Here is a 17,036-nt window from a genome sequence, read left to right as displayed (position 1 = left end):
AAAACATGAATGAAGAAGTAGATGATTAATTTTAGGCCATATACATACACACATTTTTTTTTTTTTTTTTAATTTAATGTATATAAAGGAACAAGTTTGAAATTTTATAATATCCATTCAAAATTGAGTAATACAACATTTTCAATATTTTGGACCGTTGTCACAAAAAAAAAATAAATAAAATAAAAAAAAATAAAAAATAATAAATTCACGAATTGACTAAAATAAAGACATGCATCAAGGAAAATATACTAGAAAGGTTTTGAGACCAATGGTAATAGTAATCACCTAACTAAAGTAGTTTGGATTCCATTCATCAATATTTTTCATATACTCCTTAGAAAGTTTGTTTTGCATGACGAATTGCTGTTCTTTCACAAGAGAGTAGCCAGATTCGAGAAGAGCCTCAACATTTTGCTACACAGAAAGACTGGAGTTAGTGCTTCGAATCAGACATACAAAAAAGATATGTAGTATGATTAACGCATACAATATGTAAACGGTATTGAAACTATTTGAATAAATTCTGAAGTTAAGAACATTAAAATAACATAAGCTCATCAGTTGGAATGTGGACTGCAAACCTATGTGTTTCATGCGTGGCTATGGGTTGAATGTTATAATTTGTTTATATATGTTTCAAATGATTCATATCACCAGGTGTACCCAGATGCCACTATATCCCGCGATAACAAAAACGTATTGTTTTCAGGTATATCTAGGCCAGTTTCAGTCACTGGTTCATATTTCGTCAACCAATCCTTCCTAATTCGAATCTTTAGATTTTTTTTTTTTTTTTTTTTTTTTTTTTTTTTTTTTTTTTTGTGAAGATACCAGATCCCCACCAAAGCAAGCAAATTGTTGATAAAACTCTAAAATAGAGTTTTCTTTTGACCCAAATTTTTTTTTCTCATCATTCATAGCTAATGATAGAACTAAAATAGATATTTTTTGTGTCCTACTCACCTAGGCCCATATCCTTGCATTTTATTTTATTTTTTTATTTATCAATCTCTAGTTTATCTTCCTCCTTAATGTGTTATTATGGTGCCACTGTAGACCAGAATTCTGTTATGGTCCTTTTTGTTCTTTTAGCTCCATGGTGTGATATGTTATACTACAGATGATTGGATGGCCTAGACCTATTAAATGGAAAGCGGATGAAGAAGAACAGCTAGACCTATTTTTCTGACATTCAGGTGGTCTTAATTTATTCATTGGCAAAAGGGGAAAGGAGAGCAGATAGACCTATTTCTCTGACTAATTTTTTTTTCAACTAAATGCAAACATTTTTGTCGACATGTAGGTCTATCTGTTCTCCCTTCCCCTTTCACTAGTGATTATACTAAGAAGACCTAAATGTCAGCATTCTCAGCAATTTGCCTGTAATAAATCGTGTGGTGCAAGTGAATATGTGTGTGTGTGCATATGCGTGTGCGTGTCTGTGGGACTGTGTAAAAAAGCTTGTCCATGTTAATCATTGTGGATCTTTAGTGCGGAAACAAGGCCTATTTGATTAGTAATTCCAATTCAAGTGTCAAACTACAAGAAATACAAAAGACAGCTAATTTTCAGACAATAAATACTCAAAACAAACAGAATCAGTAGTGAATTTCAAATGAGTTTGGCAGATACTACCTCAGGTGGCACAAAAACTGGAAGTTTATCACCTCTCCTTTGTTTAAAAAGTATGGTTCCTAGATTCTCAACACCTCCGCATTCATCAACCCACTAGAAGAAGATAAGGAATCAACAATTAGTTTGCAATCAGGTAAAAAAAGCAAGAAGGTAGACTTCAGTATTGGAAAATATTGTTTTACAGTACCATAAGCTGGACAATGAATGAACCCTTTAACATAAATGTATAGCTAGCCTATTTCCTACTGGTTGCAAAAATACTTAGACTGGATAACATGAATAGATAATTCTTTTGGTCAGATGATATAATCACAATCACAGGTACAGGAAGAGCACCCGATCAGTTATTTTTTAATCATGTTCCATGATTTTGTACAGCATAGGTTACTACCCTTCTGCTGGTGTGAAAAGGGGTATTAAAACAAAGCTTCTTAATGACAGAGATTATTAATTATTATTAAAGCTCCAAGCATACATGACTTCATAAAATTTAGGTTATTAATCTTCTGCTAGTATGAAAAGTGGCTTAAAAACAAAAGCTGCATATTGACCCAGACTTACTGCAAAATTTCTTAGTTTACGCTCAGCAACCTCTGAACTAAGCATTATCATAGCTGTTTCTTTTCTTATACAAAATGAAATGAATTTATTGCAGCATTGTTTATTGCGACTCCAGCATGGTGATGAGTTAATAATAGTAATTAGCATAGACATGACAAACATAACACTTAAATTCCTTTTTATTCATTTTACTTTTAATTCTGCAGAAAACGCTTAATTTTTAACTGCAGACATCTTGCAAGAAAGAAGTAAATACAGCACTTGCATGCAAATTGATAGATCCAATCAAAGAAGAGTATACCTTAAGAAGAGATCGGTCGTATGTACGGGATCTCAATGCTCCATAGAAATCTAAGGCTGCATGTTTAGAAAGGGGCACAGCGTTTGTTAGTAAAATGTTTAATATCCACACATTATAAAGGGTACATGCTACATATCTCAAATTCCAGTTCCCTAAGAGATCTGTATTGAAAACCTAGTACCAAATCCCAAAAGGAAATGGTATGAGCCCTATGAGGATTGCCTCCAAAGGAAATTGAGATCCATAAAGCCCAAAAAAGCCCTCAAAGTTCAATCAGAAAGTAAATATTGGAATTTAGAAAAGTCATCGGAGAACAATAAAATATATTCATGATTCCATTACTACACAAAATATATTCAGAGACTTATCATCAATCATCCCTTACCCTAGCAACGGAAAGGCTTTAAATCTTTAATTACATAAGGACCCTTCTTGTAGCCCCACACCATCTTAATTTGCATTTGAGAAATGAGCAAAGGATCGGATACACACAATTGAATTAACCTGATTTAACCAAGAGGGTAATTGTGTAATACTCTTGGATTCTAAGTCTATCTTTATTTCTTTTTCAGTGCGTCAGGGTCCTCTGTTGACACATAAGTAAAGATAACTATTTATTCTGAAGAAATGCGTACAATATTACCTTGATCAGGAAATGTGTTCACAATGCCGAGAACCTCATCCTTGGATATTCCATCTTTTTCATACATCCGATGGACAATGTTAACAATATCTTCATGATTTGGCTGCCTGATATGACCAAAAATAAATAAATAAACAAAGTTACAGTAGTGATGCAGTACTTCATAACAGAAACAATATTATGGAAGTTCGGAAATTTTAGAGATAGCTAGGCGACTGTCATACTCAGACTATGCAAATAAGTACAGAGTGCCCATCTGAGACACCTTGATACAGTAAACAATTAGGCACTTTAAACAAAAGAAAACACATAGAATAGTATATGATTCACACCTTCGCTCCATGTAAAATAGCAATTTATAACTCAGCTACTTGACATGCTCAAGTTTCACGTTTCATTCTCATACGTGCAATCGTGTATAACATAAAAAAAAACCCAGTAGATAAAGGGCCCATCTTGTACCATTATGAGTTCTCAGCTTTGAATTAAGCAATAGCTAAACTAAAATGTTTGGATTCAGAATTACTGGTGTCCGATTTTTGTCGTAAGTTTGGAGAGTAAAGATGAGTAGCACATGTGATGATGATTCAGATACCCCAAACACTTATTTGTATCGTAAACAATTAAAAATAAAACATAGGAAAATAAAAACAATAATTAAACAAAGTGTTGAGTCGAATTATAAAAAAATTAAATAAATTACAAAACTACATTTCAGATGCCAAGACAACAGTCTTCAGAATTGAAATAGAACTATATAGATCAGTTTGCACTGGCTTCCTAACCCTTCCAATCTTACAGAAGCTTTAATCAATAAGGTCCTAAGAACTTTCAATGAACACAAAAATAGATAATGGCGACAAAATGCAAGGATCACCACCATATGATCTGACTAAAAGTAGCTGTACTTTGTCATAGCTATTAAAGATGATGGGCATAATACATAGCTACATACCAGTAGAATTTCTCCATCCTCCCATCCCGGATTAGAGGAGCATAAATTGTTGAAAAGTCATTTCCTGTGACAATAATAGGAATTCTATGAGTAACATCCGATTCACGCCATTTTTGTCCAGTGCTAACTCTGGTGGGATTATCAGCCAAGTTCATCAAAGTTCCAGAAACAATTTGATTGTTAACTGTCACTTGAGTATCTCCTACAAAAGGGAAAATATTGCAGCAAATATAAGAGTTATGCCAATGTAGTCGTATAACTAACTATCTAATTCGTATCAGTATATTTTCTGTGAATGGGAGCTCACCAAATCTACCAATGCCTGCATCAATGTCATTGACCAACAAACAGCTCAATTTTCCCTGTACAGGTCAAGGACAATAAGACTGCATTAAAAAAATTAGGCCTGGCTGGGTGTCTTTCAATTAGAGTGTTTAACTTTAAGTTTATGTGCAATGTGAGAAGTGGAAGAAAATTACAGTATATGGGACTTTATACAAGTCACTGAGATTCAAGTAGAAAAGAATAAATACCCACAGAGAGTCAAAAGAAAATGTCTTTTGACCTAACAATGAGAAACATAAAGATGCTAAATACATCCTTGGCAAATACTGAGGTAGATAGGAATTCCATTAGCTATCAGCTCTACTTTAATTCACAAAATAGTAAGCTGATAATAATTTTGTGCCTATGTATTAATTTTTTACTTGTTCAAACTCACCTGTCCCAGAAAAGCAGAGCTATGTGACCTAAATATGAAACAATACATAAAATATAGGAAAATTTGTCAAGAATAAGCCAACCTTTGTGTGGTTAGCTTAAAATAAGCCAACCATTCGATTAACACAAAATAAGTCAAATTTTATTAGATATCTTCTCAAAATGAGCCAAAACCAGTTGGATTAGAAGTTAACAGATTATTAAGGTAAAGTATGACACGTGTCAATATATGGTTGGTCCTCTTTTTTTTTAAAAAAAAAATAAGATTTATTTTTTGATTGATTATTTAAAAAATTCAATTAATAATTAAATAAATATATCAAAATAAATAAAATAAACTAAAAAGAAAAAAGAAAAATCTCAGCCACCACCCACAGCCAGCTACCCCCTTCTCCTTCCAGTGGCCGACGATCACCTCACTCATTCGTCGCCAGCTACCCCATCCCCTCTCTTTCCCCATTCCCGTCCTAAAACCCAACCCCCGAAACTGCCCTAAACGAGTTTTTTTTTTTTTTTGGGGGGGGGGGGTCGATCAAGGTGGGGGACGGGGGATGAATATTCACCAAGAAAGAGGAATTCGCCTCTTCCAAGAAATTCAGTATTGGCCGGATTAAGTGGTCGTTTAGCAGTTCACCGAACTCAGCAGAAGAAGGGGGCGGAGGAAAGCAGAGGTGATGAGAGAGATGAGAGAGAAAGTGGATGAAACAGAGATTCGACGAGGTCGTCGCTGACGCAACATTGATGCCGCGAATGGCCGCCGGAGAAGAGCGTCGACGAGGTCGTCAGAGGAAGAGTGGATGTCGGAGCCGATGAGTGAATGGAAGTGATGGTGGTTTGGATTGAGGAAGAGGAGGAGAGGAATTCATGGGTTAGGGGAAAGGGAGGGGAGTGGGGTCGCCGCGCCGGGGTAGGGAGGTGGTCGCCGGCGCCGGCAGCTGGAAGGGGCTGGCAGTAGGTGGGGGGAAGGGGAAGGCTGCTTTTTTAAAAATTTGTTTATTTAACAGTATAATTATAGTTAATTAAATTTAATATTATTAAAAAAAATTAATTTAATAAATGATATTTAATTAAAAAAAATGACCTATTTGGTAGTTTGTACGTCATTTGACTTATTAAAAGAAGATATCCCTTAAAAGTCGACTTATTTTGGGTTAATCGAAAAGTTGACTTATTTTGAGCTAATCACGCAAAGGTTAGCTTATTCTTGACAAATTTTCCTAAAATATAAATAAACCAAATCCAACATACATAAATCATCAGAGATAGAGGAAAAGCTCCTAACTTGGTTCTGCACCACTTGAGAGGCTGTTCTGTATCGCTTCCGTATTAATTTACCAGGTTCACCTGTAATGAAAATCACAGTAAGCAGCATACAACACAGCGTTATCAGTTACACTAAACTTGTCACTACTTCTTTTGAAAAATAGCAAGACTTCCCTCACTTTGATAAATGACAAAATGAAGCGCATAAGAGGGAAATTTGGGAGCATAGGGGGGAGTACGTGAGGGGATATTGTAGCTGTGCAGAGACTGACATTATCCTCAGTTACTACCAGTGTTAGCCACAACTAAGAAGAACCTTCTCAAATCTGCAGAGGTACTCAGCTTCTTCAGGGACTTAGATCATTGCTCTTGTACTAAAGAACTATCCTCATGTAAACTTTCCTCTTATTACTTATAACATGTCATTACTTCATTTTAAAAAAACTAACTTATCAGAGTTTATATGTGAATTTTGTTTGTAATTTTTCTGAATCTTTTTTCATTTTGAACCATTTGAACTTTCTGAAAATTTATAAATACATAATCATATGGTAAAGAGCATAGGGTCACGCAAAGAAGCTTCCACAGGATTTATTAAGACAGCTGGAGAGACTTGCATTAGGGCTGTGGATTATAATTGTGTAAAAATGCTTGTACATGTGTGTATCTATCTTCTTATGTTAAATAGTTTAATTTTGGAGCTTCCTTAAAGCACTTCTTCAGGGTGTCCTACTGTAGGCACAACTTAGAACTTTAGAAGACTTAAAAGTTCTAATACTCCCTCTGTCCCTTAGTTTTTATCCCATATCACTCATAAGCTCTCACAAACAAGTGGGCCATGGAGCAAACAAAAAGGGACTGAGGGAGTATGTATTTAGTGATCAAGAGAGGCATAACTATTATGCGGAAAGAAGACCTTCAAGATAATCAAGACATTGGATATTAATGTACGGAAAAACATGATGGGACATGCACACCCATATGCAAATTCTTGCTAACAAATTGACTTATAAGAGAGTATATTAGGTTGGTAATAGTGAGCCTACAAGGTAGGATACCAAGAATCAAATGTAAGCACCATTGATTGACAAATTTACTGGCTCAAGATTGCAACATCCATGCATTTAAGTGAGTGAATAAGAGAGGCAAGAAGCATCCACAGAAACAGAACAATCAAAACTTAGAGACAACACACACAGACGTGATAAAGATAAATTTAAGGCTGTTCTTTCACCATCAAACATATAAATGGTAGGAGAAATAAGTTCAGATAAATTTGAGTCCGTTCATTGAGTCGAATATGTTAGTATTAGTAAGGATTCCAAGTCCAAATACTTCTAGAAAAAAGGAAGACATTCGTATAAGTTCTAACAAGTTCAGGATAAGGGTTTTCTAATAAAAAAACACATTTTAAACATCATCAAAAAATAATTATCACAAAACATTCTGTTATATAATTATGTGTGAAGAGAATACAGATAAAAGTCATTTTTCATACCAGCTTTTTCGGATTCCAGTTCTCCAGCAGATATTATAACTGGCTCGACGTCCATAGCCCGGAAAATAAGCTCAGTTTGGAATGTCTTCCCTTGACCTTTTCCTCCCCAAATTCCTGTCCAATAAGTGACATTATATGCAACTTTGTCTATACAAAAATAAATAAATAATAAATAATACAGTTGGAAGCCTCTTCAATCAATTAATTAAGTAATTGAGTATACGACTCACTCCTAACTGAACCTATTGGGTCACACACAATAGCATAGAACAGATTGAGCAGTGGACTGTAAAACTCAAAGCCCAACGCTCACAAGTCTAACTAAGGGCTTGGGGAAATGTGCACATGCAAGGGCTTGGATAAGTGCAAGGCTTTGTGCGTTTGTGCATTGTTTGGCTTAGTAAGTCTGGAATCTTTATCCAAGGCTATTTGATTATAAAGGCTAACGCATAAGATTTCCAAACATACATATGTTTTCATTTGCCGATCAAAGCAAGAATGCTGAACTTTAACTTAAACACCTAGCCATAAGAGTGAGGGAGATCAGATTTTGTTTCTCCATTGTTCTAATCTAGCAATCTCATTGATAATTCGATCTTTGTAGTGTGGATATATCAATAGAGGGAACAGCGAGGAAGAACATGCTACAAAAGTCTAAATACTTAGTACTTCCTCCGTTTTTAAATACTTGCACCATTTCTCCTAGCACGATACCGATGCTATTTTGATCAATAATATCAATAAGTATAAATTCTAACAACTGAAAATTAATAATCTATTCATCGAGACAATTCCAACAAGTACCCACAGAACTACATATTATTCTTATGAATAAATCACAAACATTAGTCAAAGTAGGACAAATTAATTGTGCAAAAAGTAGAAATGGAGCAAGTATTTAAAAACGGATGAAGTAATATTTATGATTAACATGTATATATCAATATTTTTTTTTTTTTTTGCACAATCATGTTTTTCATCAAAACCTATCAAAATTTAGTGTAAGTTACAAGTCAATCAATCAATCAATCAAAGCGTTAATCTCATAAGTGGAGTCGGCTACATGAACTAAAAGTAATTACTCTGTATAGTCATCCACAAAAATCTTCGTCCTCCTTCCCTTATGATCAAAAACCTCATTCTCATGCATACCTATTTGCTTCATATCCTAGTCTTTCCAACCAAGTCATTTTTGACCTTCGTCTACCTCGTTTAAGCTCTCCACGGTCCCACTCTTCCACTCTTTGTACTAGTGCACCCTTATATTTGTCTGCAATACCTGCAATACCCACTTTCTTACGAATAACTTCATTTCTAATTCTATCTCTTAGAGTGTTCTCGCACATCCATCTTAATATGCGCATTTTCTTTTTAATGTGCTCCTTCTTAGAAGTCCAACATTCTGTACAATAAAACAACATTGGTTTTATGGCAGTCCTATAGAGTTTCCCCTTAAACTGTAAAGGAATGCTTCGCTCACATAACACTCTCGTGACCGTTTGCCATTTAAGCCACCTCGACTTAATCTGTGAGCCACATCTTGATCAATGTCGCCATTTTCTAAATGATCGACCCAAGATAATGTAAACACTCACTCATAGTTAAATCCTTTATGTCCAAACTCACTACATTATCGTTTGTCCCCTTCTGTGTACCAAAGCGACATACCAAATATTGTGTCTTTAAACCGTCTTAGTTTATACCCTCTAGATTCCAACCTTTGCTTCCATTCCTCTAATTTGGCATTAACCCCATCTTTAATTGGGAACGAGAGTTCAATAAGATATTTCTGGCCCTAAACACTTCAAAGGAAATGAAAGTTGACCAAGCTGCCATGTACTTGAAAGAAGAGGCCAGCCAAATTTTAAATGGGAAGCCTTCAAGAATGCACTAAAAGAAAAGTTTTACCCACCTTTCTTGAGGAATTTATGGGTAGTATTTCAATATCAGAGTACTACAAAAGTTCATGGACCATCCAGTTATCATACTCTTCTTCATCGTATGTGGGGATGTCTAGAGTAAACGGATGAAAAATCCCTGGTAAGTCTTAATATTATGTATTTGGTTTTTAGTTGTTCCAAACTCATGCAAGTCTTGATGCCCTTCCTTAAATTGATCTAACTTTAGAACTAAAAACTGTCCATGTTTTCTATAGTATACTCACTTTCCACTTCTTTTCTGTTACTAGACTTACCATGTCACTTTTCTCTTCTCTAAGTCATCACAACGCAAGCAAGCATTCAAAAGAAAACAACATAAGCATACACAAAAATAGAAAACCAGTTAGATTTCATGATCTATAATCATACATTAACTTAAATTGCACAAAAAGGACGTGTAAAGCTATCACATAAGTCACATAGCTCAACAATTCATATAATCACATTTAGCAAGATAAAAGCATTGAAAGATTCATGACGTATGCATGCCCTTCCTAAAACTACTCAACTCTCATTGGAACAACTAATTAACGACTCATTTGTAACAAAATCGAAGTTCAAAACCAACTTAAACATATTCTATAAAAATTTTAAAAAGAAATTTTACACGTTTCAAACAAGTAGTTTAAAATCATAAAGGTTAGCCGCTTAAATAGTTAAATAATTTGGCTTTAGTGGTAATAAATTTATAAGGTGCCTATGGCACTCCCACATTGGAAGTTGAGGAGAACAAAGCCTTCGTTATATGGGGGTTGATACCTCAACAGCTCAAGCTAGTAGATCCCTTTTGGGTAGGATATATATCTTGCATCAAAGCAAATCCTTATAGACTAGGGCCCAAAGAGGACAATATCTACTAGTGGGCTCATGTTGATGCGGGGTGTTACATCACATTTGTTGATACATCCCAATACATATCCTTAACTAGGTCCACGTTCCTTCACGGGATACCTTTCTTCAACATTGCCCACCAGAGTACCTCTCTTGGAACCTTATACAAAGGCCTTCTCTAAATCAATAAAAACCATATAGAGGTCCTTCTTCTTTACCCTACAAAACTCCATCATGTGTCTTAACAAATGGATTGCTTCCATCATAGATCTCTCGGGCATAAAACCAAATTGTTTACAAGCTAGTCTCATTTTTTAATGAAACATTAAGATGAAAAAAGCAAAATTATTCAGTATAGATGCATTGATTTCTCCAATAAAATAGAGGAATAATGAGGCCTTTCTACCATTGGCACAGTAAATAAATGCAAGAACCACATTTCTTCAAGAGCATTGCAAGAAAATAGAAAAACGTAGATAGCTTAAGCTCGATGTAAAAATCTTTTTTTTTTTGTGAAATTCCACTGACACACTAAGAATTGTAAAAAGTACAAACTTCCATAGATCTATATCCAGGAAGTCTGAATAAATCCGTTTTTTTTTTTTTTTTTTTTAAATAGGCTTTGTAAGAATCCAGCTAAAAATTAGCGCAGTAATATCATTTTTCCACTGTGTAAGGAAGTCTGCCAACAGGACCGCAGAATTCATTCCATTCTCCCTAAATAAAGAATCAATCCTTGCATAACAATCCAATATGGAGTAAGGGTGTTACACTTTCACTAGTTTTTCTCTTTTCTTTTTCAGTATCCAATGAAGTGAAATAGCAAGAGAGATTTACCTAAGATTAGAGGAACTTTAGCGTTCAGATGATGAGCAATGCAATTCTTTACAATGTGGCAAACTGCATAAACAAAACAAAAAAGTAGATAATATCAGTATATAATCCAAAGACAAGATCAGCCTTGAAAGGAATTTATGGTACTACAATTACTAATTAATTGAAAATTCCAATTGCGACTTCTTTTTACTAAGTCGTGACCATTAGAAAGATGGTATGCAAGAAATGAGATGCATTGCCCTTTAGATCTTAGTAAGTTAGTTTTTCTTGGACACTTTGTTTAACCAAAAGGATAACAAATAACATTCCATCTTAGTCTAATATAGGATTTCTTTGCAAAGATATTGGAACATCACAAACATAAATAGATAATCTGGTCCTAGCAAAGCAAATATACAGACAAGCTAAAGACACATTCAAACATGCTGCTTAAGAAACTTTCCTTATTTGAACAGACATTTTAATCTAAATATAGATCCACCTAAAATAGTTTAACACCGTAATACAAGTAGTGACTACCATTTTTGTCTTCCTCTCATTGTTTTTTTGCCATCCCTATTTCAAATATACCCATAAGTACAGTACAAAGCATACACACTGGCAGATCTACGCAGTAACCAAGGAGGCACGTGCCACCCCCAGAAAAACTGAAAACAAAAAAGAGAAGTAGTTGTTTCATTTTTTTTTTTTTTTTTTTTTTTTTTTTGTTTTAAGGCTAAACTATACTTTGCACATCATAAACTGCATGTAAATCACAAATAAATACAGTTCCCTTAGTGGCAGTTAGACTTGGGCTTTATTTTTGCAAAGATCAGGGTATCAGTTCACCTTAGATCCATTTGTGCAAAAAAACAAAAAAATGTTATTCCCATTTTCATTCATCTTTTCTTCTTTTATTTTTTATTTACTGTATCAAATATTTATGTTCAAGTATTGCTCGGTTGCTCCTCTTATTCATTGAGTCAATGGTTGTAGATGACCTAAATTTCAAACTAGTGGCACTAATCTTGCCTTTACAATATTGTATTTTCTGACAAGACCTCAATAATATTACAATTAATGAGCAATGAGTGTTAGTGTGTTACTAAAGTATACTTTTATGCTTTATTGTTGTTTACTGTTGTATAATTTTGTCAATCTTAGATTTGCCACTGAGCATACTTATCAAAAACATATGTTGATATTCCTGAAAGTCAGTTGGAGAAGTGAACCGAAGTTGTGTAAGAAACAATGTCCTTGGGAAAGCACCTAATCGAGTTATTGGTGGCATGGTTTGTAGTTCATGATTTGCACACCATAGTTTCTGCTCACAATAAATCAGTCACATATGTAATCTCAATTAAGTCATGAATTGTTTCAAAAAAAAAATTAAGTCATGACTTGCATAAATGTTGGCTTATGTTAGGACGATGAAGAAAACTGTCATCAATTTTTTATCAATTTTCTGTATCATGTGGTATTTTCAGATGGGTTGGAATAAATAGGAGACCAAGGAGATTAATTACAGCATGACAGATTTCAGTTACAGAAAGGGAAATCCAATGTGTAAAGACTGTAAACTACGTGATTACTGTTTTTATGACCTTGGGGTGAGAAAGAGGAATTGGAGCAAATTTGACAAGAAGGAAATTCATCAGCAGATTTGATGCTCGTCTAGTTCCAGATATGTATCAGGTAATTCAAATATGTTAGCAGTCCTGCAGCAAATATTTTAGACTAATTGATCAGTTATATGCGCTTCTCATTTTTCTTTCTCTAGCTATTACGTAACTTGTATAATTTTATAATAATACAGACATACTAGCTAGATAATTATTATTCAATAGTCAGGTTAATCACCACATGTTTTAGGCATATTTCAGGAATTTGTGATTTAAAAGCCAAGGAGAATTTGGGTTTTCCAGATGTATACAGCAAAATATGGTAACTTTCAAGGAAATTTAAAAAGAAGATGACAATCATACATAAATTATTACACTGTTATACACTTATACCTATTGCATGCTCCAAAGTCCAAACAGCAGATAGTATTGGAAAATTCAAGCATGGTGCAGAGTAAGATAGAACAATAACAAAGGAAAAATTTGCTTCAGATACAGATTACCCTGTCACAATTATGAATGAAGAAATCATCTGAAAATATGCTATCGTTGGATTGTTCTGGGCAACTTACCAACTTTATCCTGTCACATTAGAAAAGAGAAGAAACTACAGTGGGTTACTTTTGTTAGAATATTAAAGTTGACAGAAAAGGGGTCACGTGAATAGATACAGATGAAAAAAATATAAACTTGATAATCTGCCCATTGATACAGACAACATCAACAATATAAGCATGAATTTATGACGTGAAGCAAGTTGAACATAAGTATTAGCAAAAACCTCAGACAGCAGATATGAACATAACTCGTAGAGTCAACCATTAATTCATTACCTTAGTCAACCATTCCATAAAAACTTAACTGTGCCGCAAAGACTCAAATAATTTACTAAAGTTAAATCTTTTGCAAACCAAAAAGTTCATGCCAAAGCATTCTCCTAGCAGTAAACCGCTTCTTTTGGCTTGCACTGCTCCTCAAAGCATTTAAAATCATTGGAAAAAGTGATGCAAAAATGTAAAATTCACAGGTTGAAAGCATAGTATAAGCTGTAGCATGCATGTGGGCCTATCTGTGTACTTCAATCAGAACCTTTTTGTTCTACCAGTGGCAGGATGCTTCTATGGTTTAGCATTACAATTTGAAACCTAATGCAATCAGGCATGAGCATACTACTTTCCAAATTTCATAAGCCCTTTTACACAATCTAATGTGAGAAGAGTAGTTGGATTATTGCAGAAACTAAACTTCCATTCCTCTAAAACTGATCCTGCTGTAATTTTGAATTTCCTCACTGTGATGGTACACAATCCAATGCACAAAATGCAATCATAAAGTACCCAAAGTTACACATGATTCAGAAACACAATGAGCAAAGTTCCTCTAACAATAAATCGTCTGACAAATTGCCTGAACAGTTCTGATTATTCCTTGCTAAGCTGATCCTGAAATCAATTGATATTTAAATCCTTACTGCTGCCAAAATTGGACAGACACGCACAACTGAGCAACCCCTAAGATAGCTACCCCAAGTTTTCTTTTACTAGACCTTGGTCTTCTAGCTGATTTTGTGTCAACAATAAGCAAGCATGCAGCATATACGGTATCCGCACCTTTGAATCAAGTCAAACATACTGCCAACTAATTGGAATCCATGTGATTTCAAACCTTCCTGACTAAATGATTTGAATTCAACCATTTCGCAGCACTTGAATCCAAAACAGAGACTAAAATACTGGCTTTAAAATACAATTCCCCCGAGAGTGGCAATCTTCAGATTTTAGACCACAGTAAACTCCTAGTTCAGCCACGTTGCTTAGTAGCTATATGACACAAACACATCTGATTGATAACAATTCACCTATTACCAATAAGCTCGCTCATGTCTAGCTCCCAAGTAATGCACTATCAAATATTATAAGTCCATATTTTCTCCAATGTTGTTTAAATGCGTAACATAAGTGACCCTAAAAAAGTTGAAAGACTTAAAATGATTAATCTTGGTTTGACTGCTAGTGGTCTTTAATTTTAGAAAGTATCCATTCAAAACCAAACGGTTCAGAAATCCAAAAAAATGAACCATAACAGACCACGTCAAGCATTCACAATTAGATGATTAGGGTTACCTCATGGTATAGATCCTATTTGCTGACAAGACTGCAGGAGTTAGTATGTACACACTACTCCGCCCTGCACTCCTACCACAACTAGCCAACCTTAGTAGGGAAGCAACAAGATTTTTTGTCATGTATTTGAAACCATTACAAGTAAGTTTTCAATCATACAGGTAATTAATCTCATTCATATTCCAATCTTAAACATTATAAAAGCAAAGCAAGACTAAGAATGATGTATATCATAAGAACATCAATTAAACAGCATATAAACAATCATACAAATGAAAGAATTATGGGTGAAGAAAAGAATCTAACCAAAAATAAGGGAGCTATGTAGTAATCGCCTTGCAAGTATTCAAACGACCTTGTGACCTTCTGTCTATAGTCAAATACAATGTCCGCTGCATATTGCCAAAACAAAAACAAAAATCTCTAAGAAGTTGAATCTTTCTAGTGGAAAAATGTAAGCAAAATCATCACATGATCCAAGAGTACCATGAACATACCATTTTTTTTTTTTTTGAAAGACCATGAACATACCATATAATTCGATTGAATACAAACGAAAAATGACCCATTGATCATTTCATATGTGTTGACATTTAGCCCCTTAAGTGTAGCAAAATTGTAGTCTAAATCATACAGTTCTGTACAAGGCATGTTTAATAAGAATTTTGTATTGTTTGCTAAACAAAGTAAGGCCCTTTTCTTTAGAGCTACTCTCCTCTGCTAAAATATGCTTTGCTCGAAATGTTTCCTCTCTTAGAATACCGCGCATCCCTATATAGCAAAATTGTGGTCAGTGTTTTTTTTTCAATCTCTCTTCTCGTCACATGGGTCTCTTATCTTTCTCGCTATATGTTTCCTCTCTTAGAATACCGCGCATCCCTATATAGCAATTACAAAATGGGACTGAATAACGACGCGGGAAGTAAATGAAAATGATACAATTCTAAGTTTCTAACAACATGATGGTTTTTGAATCTTGATAACATATACAAAATGCAACAAAAAAAAGGCGGGAAGGAAACATTACCGTCTCGGCCGAGGAAATTGCCGGCGAAAAGATCATCGATAACACCCGACTTAGCACCCACAGCAATATTCATATTATCAGCCTCAGCACCAAGCCTATAAAGATAATCATTGCCCCTCGAATCCTTCGTTTCCCACGACGATTGCTCCGACAATCTCTTCTTTTGTTGCGTAATCGAGGAATCTTCCGATTGATTTGAACTATTATTATTGTCTATAATTTCATCTTTCTTGTTCAATTGCTGGAAAATTGTGAAATTAATTGGTGAAACACGAATTGGAAAAGATTTTCGGGTTGATTGAGATAATTTAAGAGGAAAGGAGTTGAGGAAAGAGAGAGATTTGAGATTAGAGAGTGGGGTTGTGTTCATGGTGTTGATTAGGAGAGCCATGGCATGGGAGTAGCTTTGCTGAAATTTCAGTGGAGCTCAGCAAATGATTTAGAGGATTGATTTTGGTGGTCTTTGTCATTTTGGCGCTTGTTCGAGTACTAAACTAAGCCCGCTTTTTACCGAGTAACGTATGTATATTAATACAAACGGTCTTATTTACCCTCAATTTTTTTTTTTTTTTTTTGAAACCTTATTTACCCTCAATTAAATAGGTCTTCCCATGAGTTTTCATTCACTTCACAAACTTTTACTCATTTCTCTCCACCAAAGTCACCACCACCAAGTAACTACCATCGCTCACGATGTATGAGGATTCGAGGAAGGATGTCGGGTAACCGTGTGACAAAGGAATCACAACCAGCAAGCAAGTAAATATTCTAATTTTCTGGATTTTTGGTTTTCAATGTTCAAATTTCTTATAATTGGAAACGTAATATAGTTGCATATGGGATTAAGTTTTATCATCAAACTCTACAATCTAAACATAACTGTGAATTGCATCACGCCATCAAGGTTGAAGCATGTGTAGTATGAGTTGTGCCGAGAATGCCAAATAGTATTGTTTTGATTGTTAAAGTTATGTTATTTTTTTTTTTTTTTTGTGATTTGTAGATTTATATTACCATTGTAATTATCAAAAGAAAACCTTTTTAGTTAGTGGTTTGGAGGATCAATATTCAATAGAACTTCTACCTATTTCTAAAGCA

General features: G+C 34.6%; 1 protein-coding gene across 1 annotated transcript; it reads right to left on the bottom strand.

The window, feature by feature from the left end:
• Positions 1–83: 83 nt before the first annotated feature.
• LOC145586345 (ribulose bisphosphate carboxylase/oxygenase activase, chloroplastic-like) lies at positions 84–16,401 on the bottom strand. Its single transcript, XM_081643152.1, has 12 exons — positions 15,939–16,401; positions 15,218–15,303; positions 13,361–13,370; positions 11,188–11,250; positions 7,580–7,693; positions 6,101–6,162; positions 4,406–4,460; positions 4,099–4,300; positions 3,144–3,250; positions 2,501–2,556; positions 1,639–1,731; positions 84–417 (listed from the first exon to the last, which is right to left on the bottom strand). The coding sequence occupies exons 1-12, from the start codon at positions 16,327–16,329 to the stop codon at positions 289–291; spliced, it is 1,368 nt and encodes a 455-aa protein (XP_081499278.1). The 5' UTR covers positions 16,330–16,401; the 3' UTR covers positions 84–288.
• Between the last annotated feature and the right edge of the window lie 635 nt (positions 16,402–17,036).

This window comes from Chenopodium album, chromosome 16, assembly GCF_948465745.1.
Source record: "Chenopodium album chromosome 16, dcCheAlbu1.1, whole genome shotgun sequence".
NCBI classification, from domain to species: domain Eukaryota; kingdom Viridiplantae; phylum Streptophyta; class Magnoliopsida; order Caryophyllales; family Amaranthaceae; genus Chenopodium; species Chenopodium album.
The sequence above is the reverse complement of the archived record's forward strand: the minus strand, read 5'-3'. Positions and strand labels throughout refer to the sequence as shown.

Bases quoted from the DNA above. Each gene is read 5' to 3' on its own strand.
- LOC145586345 (XM_081643152.1), bottom strand. From the start codon at position 16,329: ATGGCTCTCCTAATCAACACCATGAACACAACCCCACTCTCTAATCTC. The intron at 6,163-7,579 runs GTATGAAAAATG...TTTTCATTACAG, and splicing joins ACTGGAATCCGAAAAAGCTG to GTGAACCTGGTAAATTAATA. The intron at 4,461-6,100 runs GTTAGGAGCTTT...TGACCTGTACAG, and splicing joins CTCAAGTGGTGCAGAACCAA to GGAAAATTGAGCTGTTTGTT.